The sequence below is a fragment of the Strix uralensis genome, chromosome 8 (assembly GCF_047716275.1).
Source record: "Strix uralensis isolate ZFMK-TIS-50842 chromosome 8, bStrUra1, whole genome shotgun sequence".
Classification (NCBI taxonomy): domain Eukaryota; kingdom Metazoa; phylum Chordata; class Aves; order Strigiformes; family Strigidae; genus Strix; species Strix uralensis.
Genome location: NC_133979.1, coordinates 3,884,482 through 3,911,387, shown reverse-complemented (window position 1 = coordinate 3,911,387; position 26,906 = coordinate 3,884,482). Strand labels below are relative to the sequence as shown.

The window sequence follows — 26,906 nt, the reverse complement described above, 5'->3', positions numbered from 1 at the left end:
CACTAACAACAGTGAATTAAGAGTACCTGTCACCACCCTGTTCCATTGATCAAAGGTGCATTGATTGTATTTTGCTATGACATAATCCAGATAGTCCAAGGAGAGAGTATGGACAGTCTCTTGCAGAGAGACTGCTGGTGAGCCAGGGCAGCAGGTACTACTCCTTTGGGGATCTTTTCTGCAGCTAATGTAGAACTATGCAGTAACATCCCATTGTCACCAATTACTACTGCTCCAGGTGAACGACTCAACTACATGCCCCTTTACAACCTGAGCATCTGTAACCAATCTCTTTAGCACAGACAGTGATAAAAATGGTTCTGCTCCTAGATAGCAGGAATATTTGTTTGTGTATTGGCTCTGAGCATGTAGTTTAAGTCCTTCTGGGGCTGGAATCTAGCTGGCACAAACCTAGCAGGCAATCTGTGGTTTTGAGACAGAACACAGAGTTTCTGTAAGGATTTTCCTGTTTTATTTCCTCTTTCGGAAAGACTTGCACTAGCTAGTAAATTGGCTTTATATTCAAAAATAGGATGCTACAGGGAAAGCATGGCAAGTGGGAGATACATGAATGTCAGAGTTATATGTGCTGGAGAGAGAGAGACAGAGAGAGAAAAGTTTGTGGCAGACATTTCTCCTGAGTTTTTTTCCTTGACAACGGGTAGGAATTTTGTAAGAAGGACAAAGTTAAGAGGACTTAGAAATCAAGAGGAGCTGCTGAGTACTCAGCACATTTGCAAATCAGTTCACTTACTGAAGTGCTTAAATAGGGACTTCGACTTCGAATTTACTATACTGTGCACACTGTCTTGCTGGTACCTGCAGCCATGGTGGACAAAACCAAGTTATCGCCAGTCTTTGAACGCCTCCGTGTTATGTCACTTTATTTCAGTGTGACAGTGTAAGGCTTTTGAAGCCCAAAGGATTCACCCTCCCCCTCTGCAAGGCATCCCACTTCACCACAATCTTATCTTCGCTGTGGGAGCCCTACACAGCAGAACTGCCTCTGGACTCTGTCAGCCGTGCTTCATGTGTGCACAGGACAGGGCTGCTAGAAAAGTGCCCCTGAGCAGGACTTGAGCCTCCACAGCCAGCCCCAGTCCCAGCCTCCCTGAGCGTCTGGCGTTGACCTCATGAGTGTCATGTTTCATGCTTATTAATTTTCTGTGATATTTTATTGTAATTGAACTAAAACATTGTGTATCAGAAATCCTAGCATTCAGCATGTTTTGCAAACTATGATCTGTGTCAGAGATATTCCCTCTGCTTGCCGTTGAAGTGCACCACCTCCAAGGATGGGGCACCTGCACAGGCACGAACTTTGTCAGAAATAAGAAAGAAAGTGTTGGTTGGCAAAAAAAAAAAAAAAGATTCAGCTTTTATCTGTTCCATACACAGGAGTTTGCACTCTTTTTCATGGCCTCTTTAATAATCCTGGGAGGTCAAGACATCAGTTTTATATCCTGTCTAGAAGCCAGCACCTCTACCAAAAATAGTGTCCCCAAAGCATATCGGGATATCACTTCAGAACTGACTCAGAGGGAAGAATGCCAGCAACTTATTTTGCTACACTGCTTTTGATAGCACCCTGGATTTTCCTTGGAGATGCCCCAGACATGTACTGACCAGCCGTAACCTTGTTTACTTTATGAGGTCTGAGAAGCCCACAGCCTGATACGCCGTGGCTACCCAGTAGGATATGTTTAGTGTAGAGTCTAGCAACAAATTCCCAGCGAAGTCAGTATGAATTCGCATGCTCACATTCAAAGAATTATTTAACATAACAGAGCAACGAAGTAATTGCTGCATATTTGTCTAAATTGGCAGGCAAGGTTTGTTAAAGAGTGTTCTTTTCAAGATAACCCTTGCTGGGTTGTCTGTGTGTTCCTGTGTCTTGATTTGAGACCAGTCCCAGTCTGTGGGTAACTTTCATGCTGGAGAGCTCAGCTTATGAACAGCCATCATCCAGACTCACCGGCAGCTATTAACCGTCTGCAGCTTGAATAATCAAAATGTCTTCAGTCTATTCTCTTGCTTTTACTTTCTAAAAAGTCATTGCTCCTTCAGAAGCCACCATGGCTAGAGAAGGAGCAAGCCTGCCTATCCATAGTGGGCCCTCATGTTTAGTCTCTGCTCTCTTCCTGAGTGTGCTCTGTGTTTGCTTCACAAAGAGGTGATCTTTGTGTATGTCCACTGTCATTTTTCTTTCCACGCTTGCTTGTGATAATATGATGATAGAAATAAGTGATTTCCCACAGTTTTAACTGGCCTGTGGCTGCTGTTATCTGAAATTAATCTTATGAAATATTGTCCATAGAAATTATGGGCCAGGTTTATTTAGTATAAGTTCCCAGAGGTCCACATGACAAGGAGTCTCAAGTAATAGGCAGTTGTCACTGTCATGCAAATTTGGGGAATGAATTAATCAAGCAAAAGGTCAGCTGTTATCATTATCTATCTTACCTATCAGTGCTGATCATCGTGGTTTCTGTGAGCTATTGAACAAGTCTAGACTGTTTTGGTAACAGAAACTTGCTTTCTTCAGTCCTGCAGATGCAGATTTTCTTTCGAAATGCTACCTAGCTACTGAATCTTGCAGAGCCTAGTCAAATAGAGAAACTAGATCGTAAATGTTCATCTGAAAAACAGATAGACCCCTCTCCACCCCATCTGATGTGGATGTTGCAGACCATGCTGTCAGTTCCCCTACATTATTAGTAGGCAAAGGGTGTGAGCTCCTTTCTAAGTGTTTTGTGTGTCACCCCAGATACTGGGGAGACCCCTTCAGATAACAGAAACTTCATTTTTCCATCTCTAGAGAGGTTTGGGCTGACAACAGAAGGCTCAGAAGCAGAAGCGTTGGGAGATGTACGGGTTTTGTGAACTGACAGCCAGCTGTTGGCCGAGCAAAACCTTTTCCTTCTCTACCCTTGTTAGGAAAATATTTCACTTACTGTGTGCAGCTATCTGCAGGGCACTGGAGGATGCAAAGGGTGCCGGCAGAGGGGTGGCTGTGGTGCCAAGCCACTGCCAAGTGTACAGTCCCGTTTGCTTGGCAGAGGCTGGGGGGCCGTCTCAGACTGGAGCAGGGACAGAGGCATGGGGAACGCTGTTCCCCTCTTGGCTTCGAGTCTGCACCACGAGCTCTTGTGCAGAGAGCTGCTGGGAAGATCTCCTCCCTTGGAGGTCCTTCAAGCAGCCAGATAAACTGCACTGCCCAGGATGTGAAGAAAGATTTAGGATTTATGAACATTCGCTAGAGCCAAATCAAACATATTTGTTTTGTGCTGTGTTATTTGTCAAAATGACATCATTCTTCATGCTGATAAACAAGGGAATTCTGACTGCGCCCTGGACTGAAAATGCCACGCTTTGAGTTTTAAGATGTTAGCTGTGTGCAGTAAGGAGGTGTACGGAGCAAGTGGGGTGACTTTTAATCCTTCTAATGAGCCAGTGAAGCCAGAAGTACCCAAGTATACATGCAGTTGCTGACTGCTCCTGTATAAACACAAAAATTGTCAGCTAATTATCCCTGAGACAGTTACACTAATTCCACAGGTAAGAGGTGCTTCTGTGGCCAAGGCATTTTGGAAAGCTCAGGATCCTGCAGCACCGAGGCTTTAGCGATGGAGGCAGAGGCTGAAGCTGTCCTTGCCGTGAGGCTAGAAATGAAAGTAATTGCTGCCGCTCCAGGCGTGGATGCAACGGAGGAAACACAGCTTCCTCATGCCTTTCATCCAGTGGCCAGGTACAGCCCAAACAAACTGCAGGGAAAGTCCACGAACCCCAGCACGGATGGGGTGCCTATGGCAAAGTGTGGGGTGCCCTGGCTCCCGTCGCAGGTCTGGGCCAGGCAGGCGGCTGCAAGGGGCAGGGAGGATGCTGCTGCCTTCTTGTAGCCCAGGAGAGGAGAAGAGGCTCTCCTCCACGCAGAGCACGTGTGTGAAAGCCGGGGTATAATAATACAGTTCTCTCTAAACAGCAGCCTGTATGTTTTCTGCTATACTAAGCATTACAGTAGTGAAGGTAGTTAAAGTCAGCAGCATGAAAATTAACATTTAAAAAGATACTCTATATTCCTTAGCAAAGCACTGCTATCCAAAACACACTGTGTGGGCTTGGGTATGTGAGGAAGAAAAAAAGATTATAATAAAAAATAGACTGCAGGCATAGAGTGAACAGTTGCCGTGACCTTGCCTTTTGTATGCCATTACACAATTCAATGGCAGTCCACTCAAACCTTGCTCTCGATCAATATCCTATTAAAGCAGCACAAAAAGTCTCTATAAACTTAGTGGTTAGCTATGTTTATAAATGGAACTCAGCATAATTAGATGGTCAATAGCAGGCTGTACTTGTAATTTTAAAATGAACATCACACATTTCATATCTGTTGTATTCGGCAAAACCTCTTTGAATCTAACGATATAGCGTGTAGGAAACAAAGGCCTTGCGAAAAAAAAAAAAAACACCACCCAGCTCCCCTTTCCTCTCGGCAGCAGCAGCGCAGTGTGTTTCCCTTTGTTTATGGAGTCACAACACAGGAAAAAGTTTATTAGTCAAATGTCATGTTTCTCCCATTTAACCTTAAACACATTATCACTTTGCTGCAGTGTTACACATGTAATGATCTTAGTCACATCCCAGCCCCTTTGTGAAAATAAATACATAAAAATGGAAAAAAGAGAAATTAAATATTAACATGACTAAAAGAGAGTGCCGTATTCCAAGGAAGACAAATGCCAGCCTGGCTGGTTTTGTTTAGTGGGTTTCCTGTTCTGTAATTCAATAAATTTTTCAAAATAAATATTCCAGTTGGGTTAAGTCAGAGGGCTTTTTGTTAATTTCTCTGTTATTTTTCTTGACATTTCGGGTGAAGATCTGAGCTAACAAGCTGTCAGTGGAGAGCAGGCTGGCAGCAGGGGCGATGCTGCCCTGTGTCCCCTGGAGCAGCACAGTGCTGGTGCTGAGGCAGAGTCGCCCACCTTCCTCCTCCTCCTCCTCTGGGGCAAACTAACTCCTCCTGCCTCTTGGAGAGAGTGAAACGTGTCCCATCTGCACAGGGATTTTTTTTGTGATTCCCACAGCTGAATGGGAGCTGAGGCCAGCATCAGTCTGTTTGCTTAGAAAGTCTGTGCACATCAGTGGGCTGGGTGTTAGGGGAAGAGGGGTCCTTCCTCCTCGCCCTCCGCCAGGTTGGAGCCCTGGCTCGGATGACATCTTGATGCTGGCACGTAGGTGGAGACTATTGTTTTGACTCGCAACTGCCATTTCTGACATCCTTTCCTGTTTGGGAGATGTTCCTGAGCTATCAGAAGGTCACTTTGCTGCAGAGCATTTCTTAGAGGGGGAAATGGCCTGTTTTTAATGTCGTTGCCTGAAGTTTCTGCAGGCTGCAGCGTGTAACAGCCAACTGTGCTGGAGTGGAGCTTCCCAACCATGCTGCTGCTTCGTATGGGACCACAGCGTGTTCCCGAGCATAGGAACAAGGGTGGAGGGAGGTTGCATGGTGGGTTGTCAGATGCTACAATGAAGAGGTTTAATTTATACAGAGTTCTGCCACAGTTTGCACCACTTTGATACCTTGCAGCCTTTGCGGGGAGTCCTGCAAATAAATGCAAGTGTTCCCTTCCTGTCAGCTTCCTGAGCCTGCGCGAGGTGTGAAAAGCCATTTGGAGCAGGCTCGGATGCCTCCTGGCTGGACTGGCAGCGCCGTGCCCACTCTTCTGGCACGTTGCACTGCAAAACTCGAGGGTGACTAGAGGAGGCAGATGCCAGGCAGCGAGCTCCCCGCAGCCAAAGCCCAGCACAGGAGGTGCGAGGTGTGGCTGAAGCAGAGACAGAAAGCACACACAACTTCAACCAAATTCCAGCCGGGAAGAGGAAGTGTCCTTCCGCATGCGGATGAAAAACATTAACTTCTTCCTGACAGTCTCAGGGTGGGCTCTACATGTTGACACGTTGCTGTGTTTTATGATAGTAAATGGGGTAACTGTGAGCAAAGGTACAAATACCCTTTGCTGAAAGACAGGCACCGAATATTTGGTGAGAAGGGATTTCAGAACAGCTTAGCCCTGTGCGATGTTTGCCACAGCACTTCTAGGGCCAGAGACCTTGAGCTGGTTGTGGCCTCTGTGTAAGGAGCTCCAAGGGGTTTTTGAGGTACTTGCTGCTATAGGCCAGCCAGGCACTTTAACCTCTGCTGCTTACATCTGTTGGTGTATATTAGAGGTGGGTTTTGTTCTTCAACCCTCAGGCCGCAAACAGGCTCTTGAGCGTGGCATGGTGGTTTGGCCTGTGACAAACAAAGCATCCTTCACATTTGCTACCCGGGCGGAAATTACTCTGTGATTAGCTCTACTTTGTGCTGAGTTTACACAGCATTAGCAATATGTTGTTCCTACCCCACCCCTGCTCTGGAGATACATTTCATTTTCCTATAGGGCTAGTTCAAGTGTTGGAACAGAAATGTCCAAGATTTGGGGAGAGAGCGATAAATGGGGGCAGGGGGAGGAGAGAAAGGAGAGAAGCGTTATCCAGTTACCAGTTTTTCTTCCGTCTCTGTTTGGAATAAAACTGTTTCATCAATCTTGCAATGCCGAGGAAATTCATCGTGCCTCAGAAAGAAATGGTGCTTTAATTTAGTGCTTGCCTTTTTACGTTCCTGTTTGGAAAATAGTATGCTTAACCTGTAAGTTAGGCTTTGGTAGGTAGAGGGTGCAGAGGAATTGATCAGCAAAGGGTTTACAGAGCACAAATCTGTTTGGCAAGGAAGTTGCTGAAAACTGTGGAGTAGATGCTGCAGAGAGTACCTTTATGATTGATTTCCATTCAAGTCAGACTGACTGCAGTGTGGTCATTTTTCTAACCCATAACTGCTCACACTGCAGCAGTCTGCTATCTGCAGGGTGTCTGAATTATAGCAGTCCATGTCCGTGTTACCTTTTACACAAATTACTTACACCGGTTTCTTTTTCCATGCAAATTCATCAGTTTTACAGCCTCTTGTAGCTGCTGTCAGGAAACTGTTACAGAAAGCACAAATTGATAAAATGAGTTAATTTTACTACGCTTAATTTTTCTTTCTTTTTGTTAACACACCCTCTCATATACCCAGTGTGCAGGAAGCATATGATAGTTAGGAGAAGATAACAAAGGATTTGAGTGTTCTTGTCATAAATTACTTCCCAACTTCATTCCTTTTAATGATCATTCCAGATTTTGTCAAGTTTTAATGGCGTTGTGTATTTTCCGTCCCATGCTTTTAAAAGTCCGTGGCTATCCAGGCTGTTCCTTTTCTGTCTCAATGACGTTCTTAAAAGATCCTTGCCAAACAACAACTAATTGTCTTGTGGGGATGATGAGACAGCTGCAAAGCTACATTATTCCTCTGTCAAATCTGACATTGTGAGCTCCTTAAGACTTGGGGTGAAATACTGGCCCCATTACAGTCAATGGCAGCACTCCCAGAAGCCTGCGTTTCAGCCCAGACATGTTAGCTGGGTGATAGGAGCTATCCTGTCTTCATTTCCTCACTCCTGCCCCATCGGAGTGAAAGATTTTTTCACGTTTGAAAATGGGCCAGATTCTCAGACCAAAGATTAAACTTGGCTCAGCATCCCTGTGTGGCATTGAGACTGCTTCGCCTTTGTTGCTGTGAATCAGGGCTCTCAGACAATACGTTCCAGGCCAAGCTTGTGCATTTTATTGTGCAGTACGTCCTTTTTCAGATGTCTCTGAAATGTGAGAGAAAATCATGATCAGTAATTGTCAGCTCCCAAAATTGTATTGTCCTGTAAATAGCACTGGAACAGCGACAGTGGGTATGGTACCATTTGCTGTATAGTGGCTTTTTTTTTTTTTTTTTTTTGTGAAATGCATTATCTGTTGACTTTAACATTAAACTGCTCCATTCCAAGAAGAATACAGCACATGGAGTTCATAGGCTTGTGCCTGCAAACTTCAGGGTGTGTAGGAATTCATAATGTTTTAATATAAAACCAAGGCTCTAAGACAGGGAGAAATTAAAGGTATTCATATCCCTTGCAATAAAACATAGGTGCTAGATAAGGTAATGAGAGGTGAACGGTGGAAGCTAACTGCTGGATAAAAAGTTTTTGGGAGTCATATGTCTCTAGCTCTGATTTAGCTGGAGGGGAGGCCAAAGAAAAACTCAGATGTTTGCAGGCAGAGAAGAACTCAGGTTTCTCATCTGCTTTTGTGCTTTCTCCAAGGAGCATTTGTAACCTCTGTGCTTGTGGATGTACATCACGTATATACCAAAGGTCCTGAGGTGTGTATTTCCCTGCCTACACTGCTTATAGATTATGCCAAGCACACTACAGGGTGTATTTGTAACTATGCCAATAGATACAATGTTGTCCTAAAAGCAAAAGCAACAAGTTTCATTAAATGTTAGAATGATATTAATAGAAAAGCAGTGCTTAAAGAAAGTCTTGCCATAATTGTTGGGTTTTTTAAAAAAAAAAAAAAAAGAGAATACCTTTGGAGGAATGTAAGAAAGATTTTATGTCATGGAGCATTGTATTCTTGATAAAATTTACATCTTCTTGATTGCAATGCCAGTTACCATTAGCATTTCCTAATTTCCACGTCCCACCTGTTCTCATCGTGAAACTAAACACACTCAGGAGGAAGAAGAAAGTGATTTTGAAGTGCAATTCATGCCTTATTCACATGACTTACTGACTGCAATCTCTTTTGTTTCCCCAGCACCGATAGCTGCAGGAACAGGCCCTAATTTCTCCCTCTCAGATTTGGAAAGTTCTTCATACTACAGCATGAGCCCAGGAGCAATGAGGAGGTCTTTACCTAGCACATCCTCTACCAGGTAATTTAATCTCTGCCTACTACCAGGTTACTTGGAAACCCAGGCCAGCATCGTTACTCATCTGGGAAACTAACCATTAAATTCTCCGACAAGCTGTTTGGGGGCCTCAAGATGTGGAGCTGTTTCAGATTCAGAGCTGAATGTTCAACTGGATTGCTGTTAAAGTTCTTTTTATACCTACAAGCTTCAAAGAAAAACTTCTGCATTGACTTCTATAACTTCTGGCTTGTATCTCGGTGTATCAGGAGAAGTTCCACTGGAATTGTTGGAGTTTCACTTGTGGCAGAAGAGAATTTGGAGCATATTGAGATGTGCCACTTTGTCCTAGCAGGAAAGTCTTAAGATAGACTTACATGCATTCTTTATCATAAAAAAACCTGTGAGACTAACATCATTTTAGGACCTTGGCCTATAATGCATTCTGGTTTTCATCCAGTATTTAGAAATTTGTGACACAGCCTTTGGAAAACTAATGTAGATGACTACATGGTCTGATTTTGATTTTGGCTTAGATGCCGACCGTCTAACAAGGATATTTTTTACTTTTCACCTTTCACTGTAACCATCCATAAGATTAGATTTATAAACAAGCCTAGTCACTCTAGTAGTCTTGAACACTCTTAAGGAACCAGATTGATTTTTTTTCCCCCACAGCCAAAATAGATCACTTCTTTCAAAGACATGACAAGAAAGTCTTAACTTCAGCCCAGGGTTCTTTTACATTTTTATCTCAGTCTGCAGTGCCACCAGCTTTGCAGAAAGCAAGTACACATGTAGAAAGGCTCTATAGTTTGAATATAGCTGGTTTTATTTAAAAAAAATCTTTAAAGAGAGATTCTTAGCAATAACTTCTTAAGTTTGTAGTCATTGAAAGAACATTCTACATGTTGCATTTAGTGCACACATTATGAAGCTTGGTGACTACGGTTCCCATTACACATCAATTAAAAACTTTGTGCTCTTTCTTTTTTGCTTGTAAACTGCACACCCTACAGTGTTCATCATTAGCACCATTCTCAGGTAGAATTTACTTGTGACTCCAGAAGCAAAAAAGTGAGGTTATTAATGTTACTTAAGAGCTCAGTTGTTGCTCTTCTATTCTTCAGCAAATAGCTACCACTGATAAGGAGCTAATTATAAACAGCATGGGTAGTTAATAACTTGGTAATATGTTTGTTTTCCTCTCATTAGGCTGTTCCCAGTCAGAAAAAAAAAAATATTCCTTAAATACACAGACTCAGCAAAATTATCAGGCGGTAATTATATTGTATGCACACAATTTCCCCTATTGACACATAACAATTCTCTAAATTAAGGAATGGCCAAACCTGCATTCCACGCATACCACAAGACTTATTCTTCCTGTTTCTCACAAACTGATTTTGCATACCCGCCAGCTCCTACCTGTGCAGGGCTTTGGGTGGGGAGCTGCGGAGAGGCTGCAAGTTTTAAACCAGTAGAAATTGCAGTGGAATATTTTGTCTGTTAAATAAGTTCCCTCTATACAGAGGACCCTGTTCTTGAATGCCTTAAGTCTTAATAGAATACAGATTTGGTGAAAAAAGTGAGCTGACCCAGCCTTGGAAAAGTACTTAGAAGAGAAATTCTCGGTAACGTCCCCACGCAATCTGTACAACTCATTACAGAAAATAGAGCCAAGCTAAGAGTCTTTGGCTTTGGGATCCTCTCCCTGCAAAAATACTGGAGTCTGAGTCAGGGGCCACCAGAGACCACTGAAAGGGCTCTTCTGTCTCTTGAGCCTTTGCTGAGGGAGGTGTGATATATCACAAGGGAAGCCTCTAGTACCGATACTGGCCAGAGATAGTTGGGGGCTTTTTATGCTTAGTGGCGTAGAGTTTCAAAGTAAAATGCTTATAATTGTAGAAGAACTTGAACATTTGAACCAAGGATGGATTCTTCCATCATTCACTTGTCTACACTTCTTCTTATAGGACTGAAGTCTGGGTTAATTTAATGGCTACGGTCAAAAGATTGAAAATACAAATTTGAACTGATAAACAATTTGTCTTTCAGTATAAGCTGTGGAAAAAATCTGGCAGTTGAAATAAGTCTTGTGTGTCATTACCATATTCATTCAAATTGCAAAAATCACGCAATACAAATTAAATTCTTGCCTTTTTATTTATCTCTGTGTGCTTTGAAAAATGTCCTACTTTTTGGTCTGTGAAAGCCTAAATGTTGAACTATCTTCTAGTTAAACTAATGGGTGTTTAGGTGTTCAGCCTGGACTCTGTGAGAGGCTGTTTTGTATCTCACTGAAGCTTAGTCATTGGCAAGGAAGCAAATGAGAAACAAAAAATGGATGCTGAGAGGTTGGGCAGGCAGGATGGCTGTGCAGGACTCATACCTTCCCCTTCTCAAGGCCCTAAATCTGTCATAGTTTCCATAACCAAGTTAGTCTCAAGCAGGGCTAGCAAGAGATGTCCCAACAGAAGTGCCTTTGTTCCTTTCCATACATACGGTATTTATTATGTGTTTTTACTTTCTCAGCTCTACAAAACGTCTCAAGTCTGTGGAGGATGAGATGGACAGTCCTGGTGAGGAGCCGTTTTATACAAGCCAAGGGCGCTCTCCAGGAAGTGGCAGCCAGTCAAGTGGATGGCATGAAGTGGAGCCAGGTAAGCCACGGCTTTCAGGAGCCCGAGTACGTGATCTCCAGTTGCTCTGTTTTGTTATCAGAATACACTGAATGCTGTATAGGAAGGTGATCAATTCTAAACATCTTGTAACTTCTGAGAAAAGGTCAGTCTAATGAAAATACTGTAGTGGTTTTATTGCTCCTGCAGCTGTGAATGTTTCTGTAGTGTGTCATTTCTGTATTTTGGCCAAATATCTGAAGTATTTAAATAATGCAGCAAAATATAGGTGGTCTTTTTCTGTCAAAGTGTCCAGATTCAATTCTGGGTTAGTGGTGACAATCACTTCGCAAAAAGCAGTACCTGTCTGGGCTGTGCCCTACAGGTATACTGTTGAAATAAATATTCCTAAATGTACATAAGGTAGAAGGACTTCTCGAGCATTATGCAACACTTACGCTCACTTAGTAATAACTTTCAAGAGATTTACAGAAGGACTTGTTTTATTAATCTGTAATACTAAGAAGTGTGATTGGAGGCTTCATATCAGCATAGATATCACTGGACGTTACACTTCATAAGGTTTAGGAAGCAGCTCTTCTGCCTCTTCTCAGTTAATTTTTTTGTGTGATCTTTCTTGTTGATCATCTTTTGGGTTATGTTATGTTACATACTTAACTGTCCATTGATCACTTATCCTGAGATCATCTGGGTGCTTAATACTATTGCAAATATTTTTCTGGGTCAGTGCTACATGCATAGGTGAAGTTAGTGCCTCAATTTTGCTTACAGCTAAATAATCAAGTATTTATTGCCAATAAAAATAACAGAAGTCTTATTTGTTAGATGAAGGCAAGCAGTGCTTTCTTCTTCAGCCTCCCAGCGTTTGAGAAGGCCCTCTAAACAGCCCAAAGGATCTTTCGCAATATGTACTTTTTTTCTTTCTTGTTTATTTGGATTTAAAATAGTATGTTTTTGTTTTGTTTTGAAACAACACATGCTTGTCCAGGGCACTGTGTATAATGAACTATAGAGCACAGAAAAGTAAATTCAACCTGAACAGCATTAAAATCAGTTCTGTGGGCACTTGGCCAGCCACCTATATCCTTCATCATGTAGGAAACATACCCACAGCTTTCTCTGGAGACCCTGTCAAACAGCTGTCCTTTACAGCATGCCCAGAAAGTCACCAAATTTGGGCTATTCCAGACTGGGAGGGGACTGATTCCCGCGCCTGGGAGCCCTTGGAGGATCCCCTGCCAGCTGCCCTCTCTCCTCTAATGAGGAGGAGCCAGCTTGTGGGCCCTTATTGACTGCAGATGTGGCACTTTGGCAGGAGGAGAGGGTAGACCTGCAGGCAGACAAGTGCCAGGCTCCCCGTGACTGCCTTGCCGCCGCCATCCCCAGGGCTCTGGTGTTTTCAGTGAGGTGTCCTGCTCAGTAGACACCAGGGGCTGTTTTCTCCATCAGCTCCAGGCTCCAGATGATGTAAGGCAGAGCTTCACCTTGTACTAAACTAGCCTGCTCATGGAGCAGCAAAAACACGAACAAAAGCTCAGCGCCCATTGAAAGGGAGAGATCACAACCTCCTCTGCAGACACAGATGGCTAAAAGCTGACTGGGTCACTGCTTCTACATCATTGTCAGACTGGGGGTTAACTCCCCCCAAAGTTTGGGGTACTCTTTGTTAATGACAAATGTTCTCCATTCGTGCAATAGCCAGAGGTTGGCTATTAATTTTGCTGTCACTTCTGGTGGTTTTGCCCACATGTGGTCACTACCTCTGTCTCATCCAAGTCCTGACTAGAAGGTGGCACTGAGCTGCTGAGCTGGACAAGAGAAGTACCTAGAGCATTACACCTCTACCACTCCTGGCATCACTGGGTGCCCATCATGAAGAAGCGCAGCTGCCCGTGTCAGACTTCCTGAGGTGCTTAGAAGGGCAAGAACAAGTCAGAGAAGAGAAGGTTCTTCCTTCCTCGTGACCTTCCTCACTTACTACAGAAAAATCCCAGATTCTGCTTAGTCTTGCCTGTAAAATGGCAGAAAATCACCTTGCAACATCAGGGACTCAAGCCAGGTACCAACCAGATATAGCTCAGATCCACCAAGCTATCTATCACTGTCACAGCTATGAAGAAAAAGGGCTTTATCTTGCCTGGTGTGGGATGCACTTTCGAACCATCTTTATGCTATATCCACGCAGCCCCACCCCAATACTTCTGCCGTGGCTTTCCAGCAGCCTGTCCTCTGAATTCATTGCCTCAGCTTCTCTGTAGAACAGGGTCACTGCAAGAGCACGGCTGGCAGAGAGATTACCTAAAGAGCCCCAGCTCATCAGTGGTGAAGGACAAAACAGTACTGAAGTGTCCTTCCATGCCAGGGCAACAGTGGCATGTCACTGGCACAAGGTGCTCCCCCCTGAAGGACACATCCTGCTGTGGTCTGTGCACAGTGCCCTGCCTTACCTCAGAATCACACGGGGGTCTGGTATTAACATCTGGCCCTTTGTATTTGACATGGGTGCTTTATCTCCAGAAGTGTAAAACGTTTTATGGGTCTTCAATGGGGCATCTGCCTAGAAAATATATTGGTCATCTGAAAGCCGTACAAATGATGTTAACATCCCCTATTACCTGGTGGCTTACTGCAGTGTTCCTCTCTGAGAGGGGAGCTTTGGAACCTGGACCTGTTTCAGATCCATCCTTTCCGATGTCTCTCCTCTCCAGAAAAAGGCCTTGCCGTTTATTTAATCTACAATCAAAATGATGGCACAGCTTTAACATACAGTAATCTCTGAGCCTCAGTGTTTTTGTTTTTTCTCAGTGAAATTCACAGTAGAAGTTTAAAGACTAAAACCATCTTTTTGTTTGACTTGGCATTTTTTCCATGTGGTTCATTTTATGCTGCGTGGGATAATGCAGGTATCAACGGTGCAGAATGATGCTGGTTCAGAAGGCAGGCTGAAGTTTTATCCTGTGCTGGCAGAGCAGCGTAAGCCAGGTTTCCAAACTCCATAATTAAACCCTGTCCTTTGGGTTACCAGCCAAACAACGGGAGGAGGAAATCAGACCAAGGAAAGGAAGCTTAGACTTGTCTGTGGGATGGCTGTTCTGGCTGGGAAGGAAAGTTCAGAGAGGAGCCAGAAGCCAACCTCCCAGCCCAGTAGGATCCACACCAAAGATAATAATATATCCTTTGGCTTTATTGCCTTTGAGTAGATTGCTTCCTCACAGGAGATTTAGATTTATGCAGAGATAGCTTCTTGGCCTATATGCCTTGACAGGTTTATGGGAGCAAGAGGATGAATATTCTGTCTGTGTGTGTTGCATTTGCTTAATTCTAAGGTGTGCACATGAGAAAAAGTGGGGACTCAAACGCAGGAGCAGGTGTGAAGCACCCGTATGCTTATGCACATGTAGAGACAGAGGGAAGTGCTCGTGGCACAGAGACTAGGAAAAGATCGTAGAGAAAGGTGTTGCCTGGGACAGTGCAGGCAAATTAGATCTGCGTGAGAGGGAGACTGGAGAAATGTCACACTTGAAAGGGAGCACAGCATAGAAGAGAAAGGGAAAATGAGAAGACAATTTTAGACTGTACAAAAGGGAAAAAGTATATAAGGGGAAAAAAAAAAAAAAAAGAACAAATGCCAGGAAAACAAAGATTTGACTTCCTAGAAAGGAAATATGAAATGGAATATGTGAACTCCTCTTAGAGAAAGAGAGCACTCCAGGCAGAGGGTTATTTACCGCCAGCCGTGACTAGTCACTCTACATCTGTCTCCATTTTTTTCTCTTGAACAAATTCCCTTTTTGGATACTTTCTTCCTGCTTTGCTTCCCTGTGATTGCCCCTGTAAGTGGTCTTTGGAGGGCAGGCTGTATACTCAGAACATATGTGCAAACTGGCAGGAGAACAGAAGAGGACAAAACCACTCTGTGTGCTATTTAGATTAGGCAGTGGATGCTTCCCCTGTGCCTACTCTTGGGGTCTCTGCTGCGTGCAGAATACAGGCTGCACCTATTGTCCATCCACAGTCCTTCCTCTGCGCTTTTACATCCTGGGGCCCTGGGGTCGGAGCACCCTGACATCTGTCTCACGTGGAGACTTTGCTGGGTGTAGATCCTACATCCTTCACCCACCAGCAACATGACCTTTCCATTCCTGGCATTTCAGACCCATAGTAATGAGCGGAGGACTCAGCCTTGTGTTTTTTACATCTAGATACTTCTTGCAAGCAAGGATATAGCACCCTCCTTATACGTCAGATGTGACAGCCAAAGCAAAAACCAACATTAATTCCATGTTCCTTGTACTCCTTGAGTCTCGCATCCATTTACCTGCACTCGAAAGCTCCCGGGGAGCTCTCAGGCCTAAAAAGGCTGGAGTCTGCCAGAAAAGATGAATTTCCTTTCACAACAGGAAGGCTTAGGAAGTAAAACAAAGCAGACATGTAGTAAATTACTTCTGCTTTTCAAATACCTTTTGCGGTATCCTCCTTACCATTACTTTATCTCAGCACTTTCAGTACATAACTCTTGTTAACTGAGAAGAAGGGCAAGAGAGGATAAAGATGATGTTAGTAAGAAAATAAGGCAACATCACACTGGCTTTGAACTCATGTACAAAGCTGGCCCGTGTTCAGTTCTGTGGCAGCTCTGCTTGTAATGGGGGTAAGCCATAATTACAGGTGTAAGTTTTTTAATTCCATAATAAGAGAAGATTGAGTTAATGCATATCAGTATTCCACTTATGCATTTTTTTTAATGCATTCTCTTGATTCAGTCCAGGAGTAATATTCACATTGTGCTCTGTCAGTCATTTTGTAGTGTAGCATGTGGATGGTATTTGCCAATTCTATTTCTATTGTATTTCTACAGTGTGGCATGGAAAAAAATGTTTAAGATGCAGATTTAGAGCATCTTATTAGTTTCTTTACTTAGATCTTCCTGGTACTTCTATTTCTACAAGTTAGTTTGGTCCCTAGAGGACAGTAATCCCAGGAAAGGTACATGTTTGTACTCCTTGCGCTTCCTGAGATATCTGAAGGGACAATTAGCTCTGCTTCGATTGTGGTCCTGACGAACTTACAGCGCTGCACCCATCTGCAAAATGGGTAGAGCTCTGTGGCCCTCTTCCACCGAAAGACTGATGGGGCTTTTCATACCGTGGTCATCCACCTTCCCTTGCCCTAGCTCCACCCCGGCTGTTCTGCTGCTGGTCATGCTGTGCTAGGCTCTTGTGTGTCTTCACCTTGAAAACCCCAGGAACCAAATGAGACTTTCAGGGCAAAAATCTTAAGGAATTAGTAATACCACTTGCACTGCGTGACTGAAAGACATATTTACAGTTCCAGGGGCTCATGAAGTTGATAATATTATATGAACCTGCAGTAAGCTAGAGAGCTCCCTGTTAGAGTGCTGGACACGTTTTCGGTAGTAAAGATGCTATTAAAGTCAGCCTCATGATTGCTCACTACACTGCTCAGGCTAGTGCTGCTTGTTCTCATGTCACCATCTATGGGACTGTCTGAAAATAATTTCTGAGTAATTTCTATGCAGCTGAGGAGGTGAGATCCTATTTTGGAGTATTTCCCTGGTCAGTGACAGTGACCCCTAACTTAACGGTAACGTGTTTCTCCCCATTGCTGGTTATGGAACAACCACACACAGGCAACCGCTCCAAACTCTTGTTTCAATAACCCTTTTCTTAAATCTGGCATGGGCTTTCTTCTTAGCAGATTCTCAGCACGCAAGAAAACTTCTTCTCTATATTTACTAAGAAACTTTTATTTATGCCTTACACATCAGAAAGCTTCATTCAGGCATAGATCAGATGACCACAAGAGTTTGTTTTCAAAGTCTGTTTGGAATTATATCTTGGAAATGCCAGAGAAAATGGTATAAGGGAGATCCTAGTTTGTGTTTTTTATGCATTTTTTATGCCCTAAACACAGTTGTTGCCTGGAACTACCTAGAAGATAAAATAAGTCTAGTATGTCCCAGCATCAGTGATGCAGAGTGCATCTGATCTGTCCTCAGGCAAAAGGTCTATGGGCTCATCAAAAGACTTGATGCCACACACTAACTCAGAGCTCAGAGAAGTTTCCAATGATTGTGCTACATTGCTGCCAATGATTCAAGGGACTGTCTGTAGAAAATATGATGAAAAACATGAGAACCATGTATTATACAAAATAAGGAATAGAGAAATAATCCCTTTTTACTGGGAAAACATTCAACTTCAGACCTGGAGTATTCAATATCAAATAATTCCCTGGCACTATTTCTCAGTGACTTGCTGTAGTGGGCAGTTTTGACGGGATCGTAACTAGACACAGGAATTTTGTGATCTTTATTAATTTCCTTAAGCTGAACTGTTTGGATACTCATAGACCTATTTAAGAAAGACAAAACCAAGGAAACATCTCTTTTCCTTAGACCAGAGGAGGTCTACATCCAGGATCCCTGCCAATTATATTTACTCAGTATTTCCCAGATGTGACATTGTCTTGCCCTCCAATTCTCAGTGTGTAAAGAAAGGTCAGACAGCACACTCACATAACCATTAAGATTATACCTGCCTTGTGCAGCAGCTTCATTACATACCTTGACACATCTATCAGCAGGCACCAGTGCTGTTTTTTCCTCCATTGAACTTAATATCTTAAGACAGCGGGAACATTTCACAACCAGACAAACCTCCAGCCCACGGCATAGTTTGGCTCTTCGAATGGGAGGTCAGAAACAGATCATGTTTCTCTGGTGGCCAGAACACTTTGGTTTACAGCAGAGCAAATTTCATCAGGCTAATTTGTGCCCTTAAGCTGAAGGGATGCCATGAGTCGTATGGCAGATAGAACCTGTTGCCTCCCAGGTTCATGCAAACTTCCACTGTTTGTTTTCTCTGAACAACTTTTTCTGAGCTTTGTTAGACTGTATACTGTGACTAGGTCTCCTGCTCCTGTTCACTCCATTCCCCTATTCCCATTCCAGCCCGTGCTTCTTCTCATCTCCAAGGCTTTATACAGTTTCCCACATTTCTCCCCACTCTTACAGAGTCTTCCAACATCCTTGTTCTGCCACAGCCGAGAAGTAGAGCATGCTTGGGCCTGTGCTACCTTTCATGCCTCCTTTACCGGTACATGGAATTAAACACAGCCCCAAAAAAGCTGGTTTCAAGTGAACAGGTAGATGCCCGAAGCCAACCGTATGATGGGAGCATACTTCAAGGAACTCCAGCTACTGCAGAATACAGAGCTTTTCTTAAATGTCTCTTTGCTTTCATAGAGTCCATGTGTTCCCTTATCCCTGCTCTCTGCATTACAGTATCCCATCAAAACACAAGCTGCCCAGTGGTTTTCAAGAACGTAAGATTTTTCTTTTCTTCTAAGAGCAATAACACTTATCAACTTTTACTGAAATACCATATCAGCTCCTTGTCACTGGCAGTCTACAGTTCCTGCCGCTAAAAGTTTAATGCATTTACAGGAGCACTTAGGCATCAAGACTTTGATATCACAATCTGTTAGTCACAGGTGCTACATGATAGGTTTGTGTTAGCACATTATAGATCTTTTATCAGATACTGCACAAAATGTGTGTGTTTCTCTGCCAGGCAATCAGAATCAGACTGCTGCATAGTTGATGAGTTACTCACCAATATAAGTTGTTGTTTATTTTAAACAGAACTTTTCCAGAACTGCACCTTAATGGATAACTAAACTTTAATTGGTCAAGGCCACCAAAGATCAAGAACTTAATGTGAGCCAGGAAAAATGCAGCAGGTCAATAGTGGTGCTTTGAGCATTGTCAGTCTTTTGCAGTAGCATTCATCAAGTCAAATGATTAACACTACTCGTTTGCTATAACAGACATAGTCATTTTGACAGCAAATTACCACTGGATCAATAGCTCAGCTTTTCTTTGGCAATTTGCGTAGTAGCATGAGACCTGTGACAACATGCCATGCTGCTGGCATTACTGTCTCAAAATCATGGAAGGAAGTTGGAGGCGGGAAAAGAGCTACTGATTGAGAAGTCAGTTCAGACTGAGAAGTCCTAGATGTTTTCACATCCCTCAAAGGCTCCTTTTTTCCCAGACGCTGGACAACACAACAGACTTGGCCCTGAGATTCAGCCTAAACTGTACTTTCCATTTTTAATAAAATTAATAATCCCATGCAAGTGTTAGAGCACATGCCTCAGCTTTGCTGTAATCCCCTGAGGAAAACATCCCTTCAGTATGGTCCCGGAGAAGTCGGTCAGTCAATGTTGTGGCTCTGCTTCTTGCATCTAATTCCAGATGTCAGGAAATGCATCATTTAAAAATGGATAGGGAGCTGTAGGAGTTCTCAGTTAAAAAATGCAGAAAGTGTTTCACTCCAGATACCAAATTAAAGCTGTGTTTTCGACTGGCCTGGTGCTAGCATCATCCATACATACTATTTTCACTGACTAACGACAAAGTTAAAAGCAGATCTTCTGTGTGCTGTGAGAACCATAAGATCACCTGAGCTATTTCTGACTCCACACACAATTTGCATCATCTGAATCATTTTTCAGATTGATGGGAAGGATTTAGTGCATGGAAAACTACTCCCTGACAAAGGTTGGAACAATGCAATGGGATTCCTGTGGTGGGAGTGCTCTGTTGGTAGTCCATGGACCTAACATTCTTCAGACATCGTTGCTAGCTGAGCCATATTCTGCCACCCGTTCTGTTTAACATATACACATAAAGCAAAGACAGTGATACGGTTTGTGCTTGACACCAAGAGAAAATCATAAGCTTCCTTAGTATTGGGACAAAAGAAGACACTTTCTACATCCTTTTAGAGGTGAGCTCTGAAGGACAGAAGCACCCTGTGTTTGAATATGGCTGTGCATTTCTTGCTGATTTGGAGTCTGTCAAACATGAATCTTTGTGAGCTTCAGATGGGTCTCCTCTGATGCAGTTATCCTTGAAGATCATCTGATAGCGCGGCATGGGACTGTTTAATTGCAAAATGGGATTAAACACATTGAAAGCATTGTACCTGTCTTCCAAAAGTTGAACTAGTTTTCTTGTTTGCTTCTGGGACCAATTCAGGATGTTGACTTGGATCTATAAACTCTTCTATAGATTAGATCTTGGTTAGGAAATGGACTGCATTCCTTTCATGTGCTGTCTTAGCAGTTGAGATCAGCAGACTTGCTTTTTTCTAATGTGTTTGGGAAGCAGAAGCAATATTTTATCTCCTGTGGTATGCTGCTGGTACAGAAATGTTCAGGCTTATTAATTCTTCAGGACACAGGAAAAGTCTTCATCACCTGTGTAGGCAGTCATGGGAAAGGACCCACTGCAAAGACTGCATTGAACTCTTTTTTTTTGGAGGCAGCTGGAAAATATTAGTAGTCTTCAGAGCCAATACACAGTACATATTGAGAGCCAGTAAATGATGCATATTATTGCAAATTCCTGTGCACTTCTGCATTTTATAAAACAGATAACTAAAATACTCACCTAGCCAGATGAGTTCCCCAAGGGATACACATTTCCAAGTAGAGGACAAATCAAAAACACAGAACAGAACACAAATTAGCCAAATAGAATGGCTAAGTGGTTGAAACAAATGGTTTTAGGATCACTGAGTAAGGACCATGACCTCCTTTTGCATCAGTCAAGGCAACTGTGAAACTTTGTGAAAGAAGCTCACCACAAAACAGATGCTGGGCTATCTTAGGTAAATAAATTACCAAAAAACAATAATAAAAAACTCCCCTACACATTTTACAAAGCACAGCTGTGTAAATATTGCATGAGACAGGGGAGAGGGGGAGAGATGTAACATACACCCTTTTTTATGCAGACGTTCTGCTCTGGGCACTGTTTATTAACATTCCCAGTACAACCATCACTCCACTGCGTAGCACACAGTGCAGCTACTGTACTCCGTGCACACGTTTTGATCTTTGCTTTAGAGGAGAAAACGGGCTTTATTTTAAAGGAAACATTTTCACCCAAAGTTAAAATGTGCAATAAGAGGTGTTAGGGGACAGAGAGAAGATGGTGCAGGACTGGGAACAGGAAGCAGACTGTATTGCATCTTTTTTTCATTTCCTTTCCCACACTGTGTCTGCCACACTGACTCTAGACGTTCTCCTGGTTCTGCACAAAGTGAGGAGCATTTCATTGAGCTGGATATCTACTGCAATTTTCCTGTTTCTCAGCTGCCAGGCACAGCACATTCCAGCCTACAAAAACTGTGGATCTGCCCACAGAGAAGAAAAAATGGCTCTTCTCAACTAGACTGAAGGCTCACCTAGCCCAGTACGCTGTCTCTGACAAGAGCTGGTAGTGGACACTTAAGGAAAGAATACAACATCAGGACAGGCATCCAGTGATGCTTTTCAGAGTACAGCCTCACAGATTTTGGCAGCAAACAGCTTGGGCTCATAAGCCAGAGGCTCTGTTTGCATCTTTGTGTTTGACAGCCTTCAGTGGACTTTTCTCTCAGAGATGTGCTCAGATGTTTTTAACTCAATCTTTATTTCGGCCTCCACAACATCCCATGGCAGTGAGTTCCAGTTTTACTTGGTGCTGCGTAAGGAAGAACCACTTCTTTTGTCTGTTGCCTGATCACTTTGCTTGATGCTCCATAGTGGTTTTTTTTTACTGCCAGAAGTAGTGAATAAATCATTCCCTGGTTACTTTCTTTCAAGTTAAGTGCTGCCCCAACACTTTGACCGCAGCAGTCAGTGAGCATAGGAAAGCAGAGAAATCTGTCTGGCAGCCTGTTAGCTCAGGTAACAATTTGGCTGAGTGGCTGCAGAGCCATTCTATACCTCCAGGAATGTATATGTGCTGTGATAGCAGCTGTGTTGTTCACCCAAAGTGGGTAGTCTGTAACCTTGACCCATAACCCCAGAGCTTACAGCAGGAATGCAGTGCTACCCCATACAGCCGAGCCCTGCTGGAGGGACTAAGGACACTGCAGCCTAAATAAGGGATGCTGTTTAAGTACTCTCAATTTTCTTTCATCTTCCAGCTCCACAGAGACTTAAAATACAGCAGTGTCTTCATCTAGTGTGTATACTGGCTACAGTTTTATTCTGATTTCACTGCTGTCTTGCTCAAAGGAGAGCAGGTAATCTATAGCATCCTCCACCTCTGCTTGCTCACACCGCTCTTGCACAGCCCTAGTGAGATCATCCTTTCTGCTATTCCCTTACATCAATGGTTGCTACTATTTTTAGTGTGATATACACCAAAAAGCATAACATAAGAGATCTTGTGGCTAAAATTAGCCGGAAAATTATAGGCTGTTTTACTGTTTTGTGCATAGTCTTCATTTGCCTCGCTGGGATTTTCGTGCAGATCTTTGAACCCCCAGAAACCAACAAAGAGATGGTACCTGCAGTCTTCATGTCCAAGAGCAGTACTCTTGGAAAGAACGGGACTATTTTATATCAGCACGGGCTGGAGGCAAAGTCTTAGGTTCCACTAGAGGAGGGAAATACATTTTGTTTTGAAAGTGGGGATTTACAGTCAATGAGATTTGAAAAATACAAATGTATGGACTTTCTTTGTACTTAGTGTAACATCCCGTTTTATTACAGCAGCCCACGCAGGAGTATTATCTGTGATGCAGTACGCTAATGCACTACCTTGCTCCGAACAGGAGAAAGCACTTTGGATGTAGTCCAGATTTAACCCTGTCGTAGGGATTGCCTTTACTGTCAACCGAAATAACAGCAAATGAAAGTAAAGCATCATCCTGACTCTTCCTCTGAACTTGGCCAATCCTAGGTGTGAGGTGCATCTTTGAAGCAACGGTCGTTCCCACTTGTTTCATGACTCCTCTGCCTCACTCTGCCCTTTCAGTCCTTACAACCTACATCTCTTTTCCATTCCTTGAGTGAATACTGCTCAGCCACACCTAACCTAAACATGCTGTGCAAGGAGCTGCTTCTGACTGTTGAAGTAAAGGTTTGACATCTGACATCAAATTGATTCCTGAAAAGAGTCCTGTCATCCAGGCAGAATTGCAAATTCTGGCCATTTGGAGATTTTAAAAATTAAAAGATCCCCCAAACAGCTGTACTTCTTATGCAAATCCCTAGCCAAATGGGAACTTGTAGGTACTAAACAAATTGTTTGCCCTCTGTTAAAAAATGATCACCTAGAAACCCAGTAATTTGGGGGAAACAGGTTTTAAGAGGGCAAAGATGTCTTACAAACAACATTTCTCCCATGTCCTGTGGACTATTGCGCTATTACGATTTTACAGTGCTATTTCTCTTGCTTTTGCCAAGAAAGGTTGGACCAGATGATCCTTGGGGTCCCTTCCAACCTGGTATTCTACGATTCTATGATTCTGTGATTCTCTACTTTTGCAGGATTTTTCTCTTTAATGTTAAGTGGAAAACCCTGAACAAAAACTGGCACTTAATGCAGAGTAAACAGTGGCAGTGACTGAATAGAAACCTGATGTCAAATATACAATCACCCTGGGAAAGTGAAAATCCATTGCTTTCTCATCTCTTCCAGTTGTTGCCTTCTTAAGTGTATTATTCATAAAATTAGCGATTTAAAAATGCATAGAAACATTATTTTTTATATTCATAGCGTCACTTTAAAAAAAAATGGTTAAAAATCGATTTGCTGGCCTCTTGGGGAAATGCTGTAATGTTTTTGGCTGTCTCCTACTTTCTGCTGCCAGCTAAAAGTACCATCTGGCTTGTTTAGGGCCCTTTTCCATATCAGGTGCTTCCAAAATTCTCCCCAACCAGAGGATTGTTTCATTGGGTTGCTTTGCCTGCTGAGGCATGTGTCCTGGGCTGGGAATCCTACTGCTTCTGTTCCCTGCCATCTTGCTGACGGTGGTGTGTGTATGTTTGGGCACAGATCTTGCTGCCTCTCTCCCGAGGACATTTGCATCATTGTCAGCTGCACATATTAAATTGATATGCAGGGCTCAGAAACATGTATCCCGTCTTTTGTCCCTTTGTTTGTGCAATTGTTGTGGTTTTAATTCTTCTTTGACACCTGGAATATCACAAAGCTGCTGATAATCTGTTGGCTACTAAGGGAAATGACATTGATAGAAGGATAATGTGTGTCAGACTTATATCTAGATAATTGCAGACACACCCCGAACCCTCACAGCTCAGGGAATGAATATCCTAAATTCATTATTAATTTGGAGAGTCATATGTGGCAATTGGCTGCGGTGTCATCCTCTCACTGCAAGAGTCACTTGCAAGGGATTTTAAAAGACAGTTTTGGTTAATTCTGCACTGCTGTGTCGAGTTATGCCTAATATGAGTCAATTTTGGTATGTTCTTGCTGCCATTTCGTGGCAGTGTGAGGAGCTGTAACAAAATGGGGTTGATGTCCTAACTCCACACTGAAGGAAGCTTCCCATGTGCCTTCGCCTGCACAGGCATAAGATACCAAGAAGATGAGGACTGATGCACTATACGTGGTACCAGTTGACGGTGACACCTCCTCCTCAGGAATCTTTGTTTTTCAAATTTGCTGTTTTACTTAGAAATAGAAATCTACCCCTCAAAGGATTTATGAGTAGATTTGAAGTATTGTAGTTGCTAAGTATAGACTTTTGATGTGATCATATGGAAAGACGGAGCATGTTTTGAAATAGATACTGCCGTAAGCTGTCTTGTCCTATTTCTAAAATGATCTGTGCCATACGCTGCTGACTTTTCCTGTCCATCCATTAAAAAGTGAATTATGAAGAGTGCTGAGACAAACAGATAGTAGTTTAACCTTGTTAGTAAATATCAGGTAGCTGATATATACTGCTAGAATGTTACATCACAGCCTTTCTCTTCAATATAGGTTTATGAAATTATCTTGTTACTATATAAACTGCCTTTGCTGTGTACATTCTTCCAGAGGTTTATTGTTCTTTGTGTGTTGGCACAGTAGCATGACTCTGAAGAGTCAGTTCACGATGCGGTGAATTTTAAAGACTTGGGAGATGGCCATATCTATTTTTCAGCAAAGGAATGAAAGCTTCTTTTTTTTTTTTTTTCCCTAAGGTATTAAAAGTTTCAAAAGATGTGCTGAAATGAAAAGGAAATAATAACTAAAGACTGGATGGGAAGTAGTGCCTCAGAGTACTGACTTTGTTTCTTTGCTTGTTTCCCCCAAAATCTTAATATTTTAAGTACAAGTTAATATTTTAAATCAAATAAACCTGTTTTGTGAACTAGTAAGATACTTGAACTATATCACACATTATTCATTTATTTTTGTGTGAGTGCAATAAAAATTTTACAAGCTGTAATCTTGTTCTTTTAATAGAGAGAAAACTATGCAGAATATGTTGCTTAGAGTATTAGATAAGCTACAGTGTGTTAATCAAATATTTTTGTGATATGAGGGCAGTTGAGAAAACAGTACAATTTTTGCTAATGGCACTGGTAAGTAAACGGATCTATCATTACATTGTCATGAAAAGTGACATTGAGCAGAAACACCCTGCCAATCCCTAGAAGATAAGTATTTAATGTAATTAGACAGACACTGTCTCCTTTGTTGAATGTAGCATTAATCACCCAGAGAAGTCCAACTTTATATGAAATGGCTTTTTCTGATATGTCTTTGTATTAGAAAGCTTCTTACATGGTTTTGTCATGATGATATATTTGAAAATATGACTGCTATAGCTATATGGTTTTCCTCATGACATATCTTGCTGTTCTGTGTTCCATAATATTATTTCTTTTATTTAGCAATGTTACATTATATAGTCGTGACTTGTTTCTAAGTCTAGAAACCTACATGCATTTGGAGCTGAACCTCTTTGAAACAGTTAATGCATTCAACTTATGAAATATAAAAGAAACACAAATAGTTTCCATTATGTTCTTCAATTCTTCCTATGTGGTGTTAGCACAGGTTCATTGTTATGGCATAAGCAAAATGTTTCTTGCCTCAAATGCTAGTTCATAATATCACACAAAAAATAACTTCTTTCTAGGAAAATCTCATTGTTAAATTGATGAAAAATTTTGCCCCCTTCCAGAATTCATTGGCACTACATTTTTTTTTTTTTTTCCTCCTCTGTTGCTTGTAATTTGTACTGTGAAATGCTGTCTGGTTATGAACTGGTATCAACTTGAATCAGGGCACAGCTGTGTCTTCCCACCTTCTCAGTGGGCTGAGGGCTTTGAAGGGAAAGAATAGGGTTTAGTCAAAGATGACAGCGGACTTCACCGAGTAACAGGTGGAGGTCAAGTCGGTTTATTTGTTGGGATGAACAGAGTGCAGAGATGAAAAATCTTTGCCATAATAAGGTTTAGGAAGAAAATGCTGACTAGTCTAAGCTTTGATTCCAGCTGACAGATCCTTTTCTAGTGTTCATTACTTGATTTCACAGTTCAGGCAATTTTAAGAGGCTTAAAATTATATTTCTGCTCTCCTCTGTAAAACTTTTCGATCACTTTCTAAT

General features: G+C 42.4%; 1 protein-coding gene across 13 annotated transcripts in view; it reads left to right on the top strand.

The window, feature by feature from the left end:
* The window catches only part of NFIA (nuclear factor I A), a 253,802-nt gene that overhangs the window by 162,931 nt on the left and 63,965 nt on the right, over positions 1-26,906 (top strand). For all 13 annotated transcript variants that reach the window (XM_074875889.1, XM_074875896.1, XM_074875897.1 and 10 more), the window contains 2 exons: positions 8,734-8,851; positions 11,363-11,490. In XM_074875889.1, the coding sequence (XP_074731990.1) occupies positions 8,734-8,851; positions 11,363-11,490 (246 nt within the window). The remainder of the gene's footprint in view (positions 1-8,733; positions 8,852-11,362; positions 11,491-26,906) is intronic.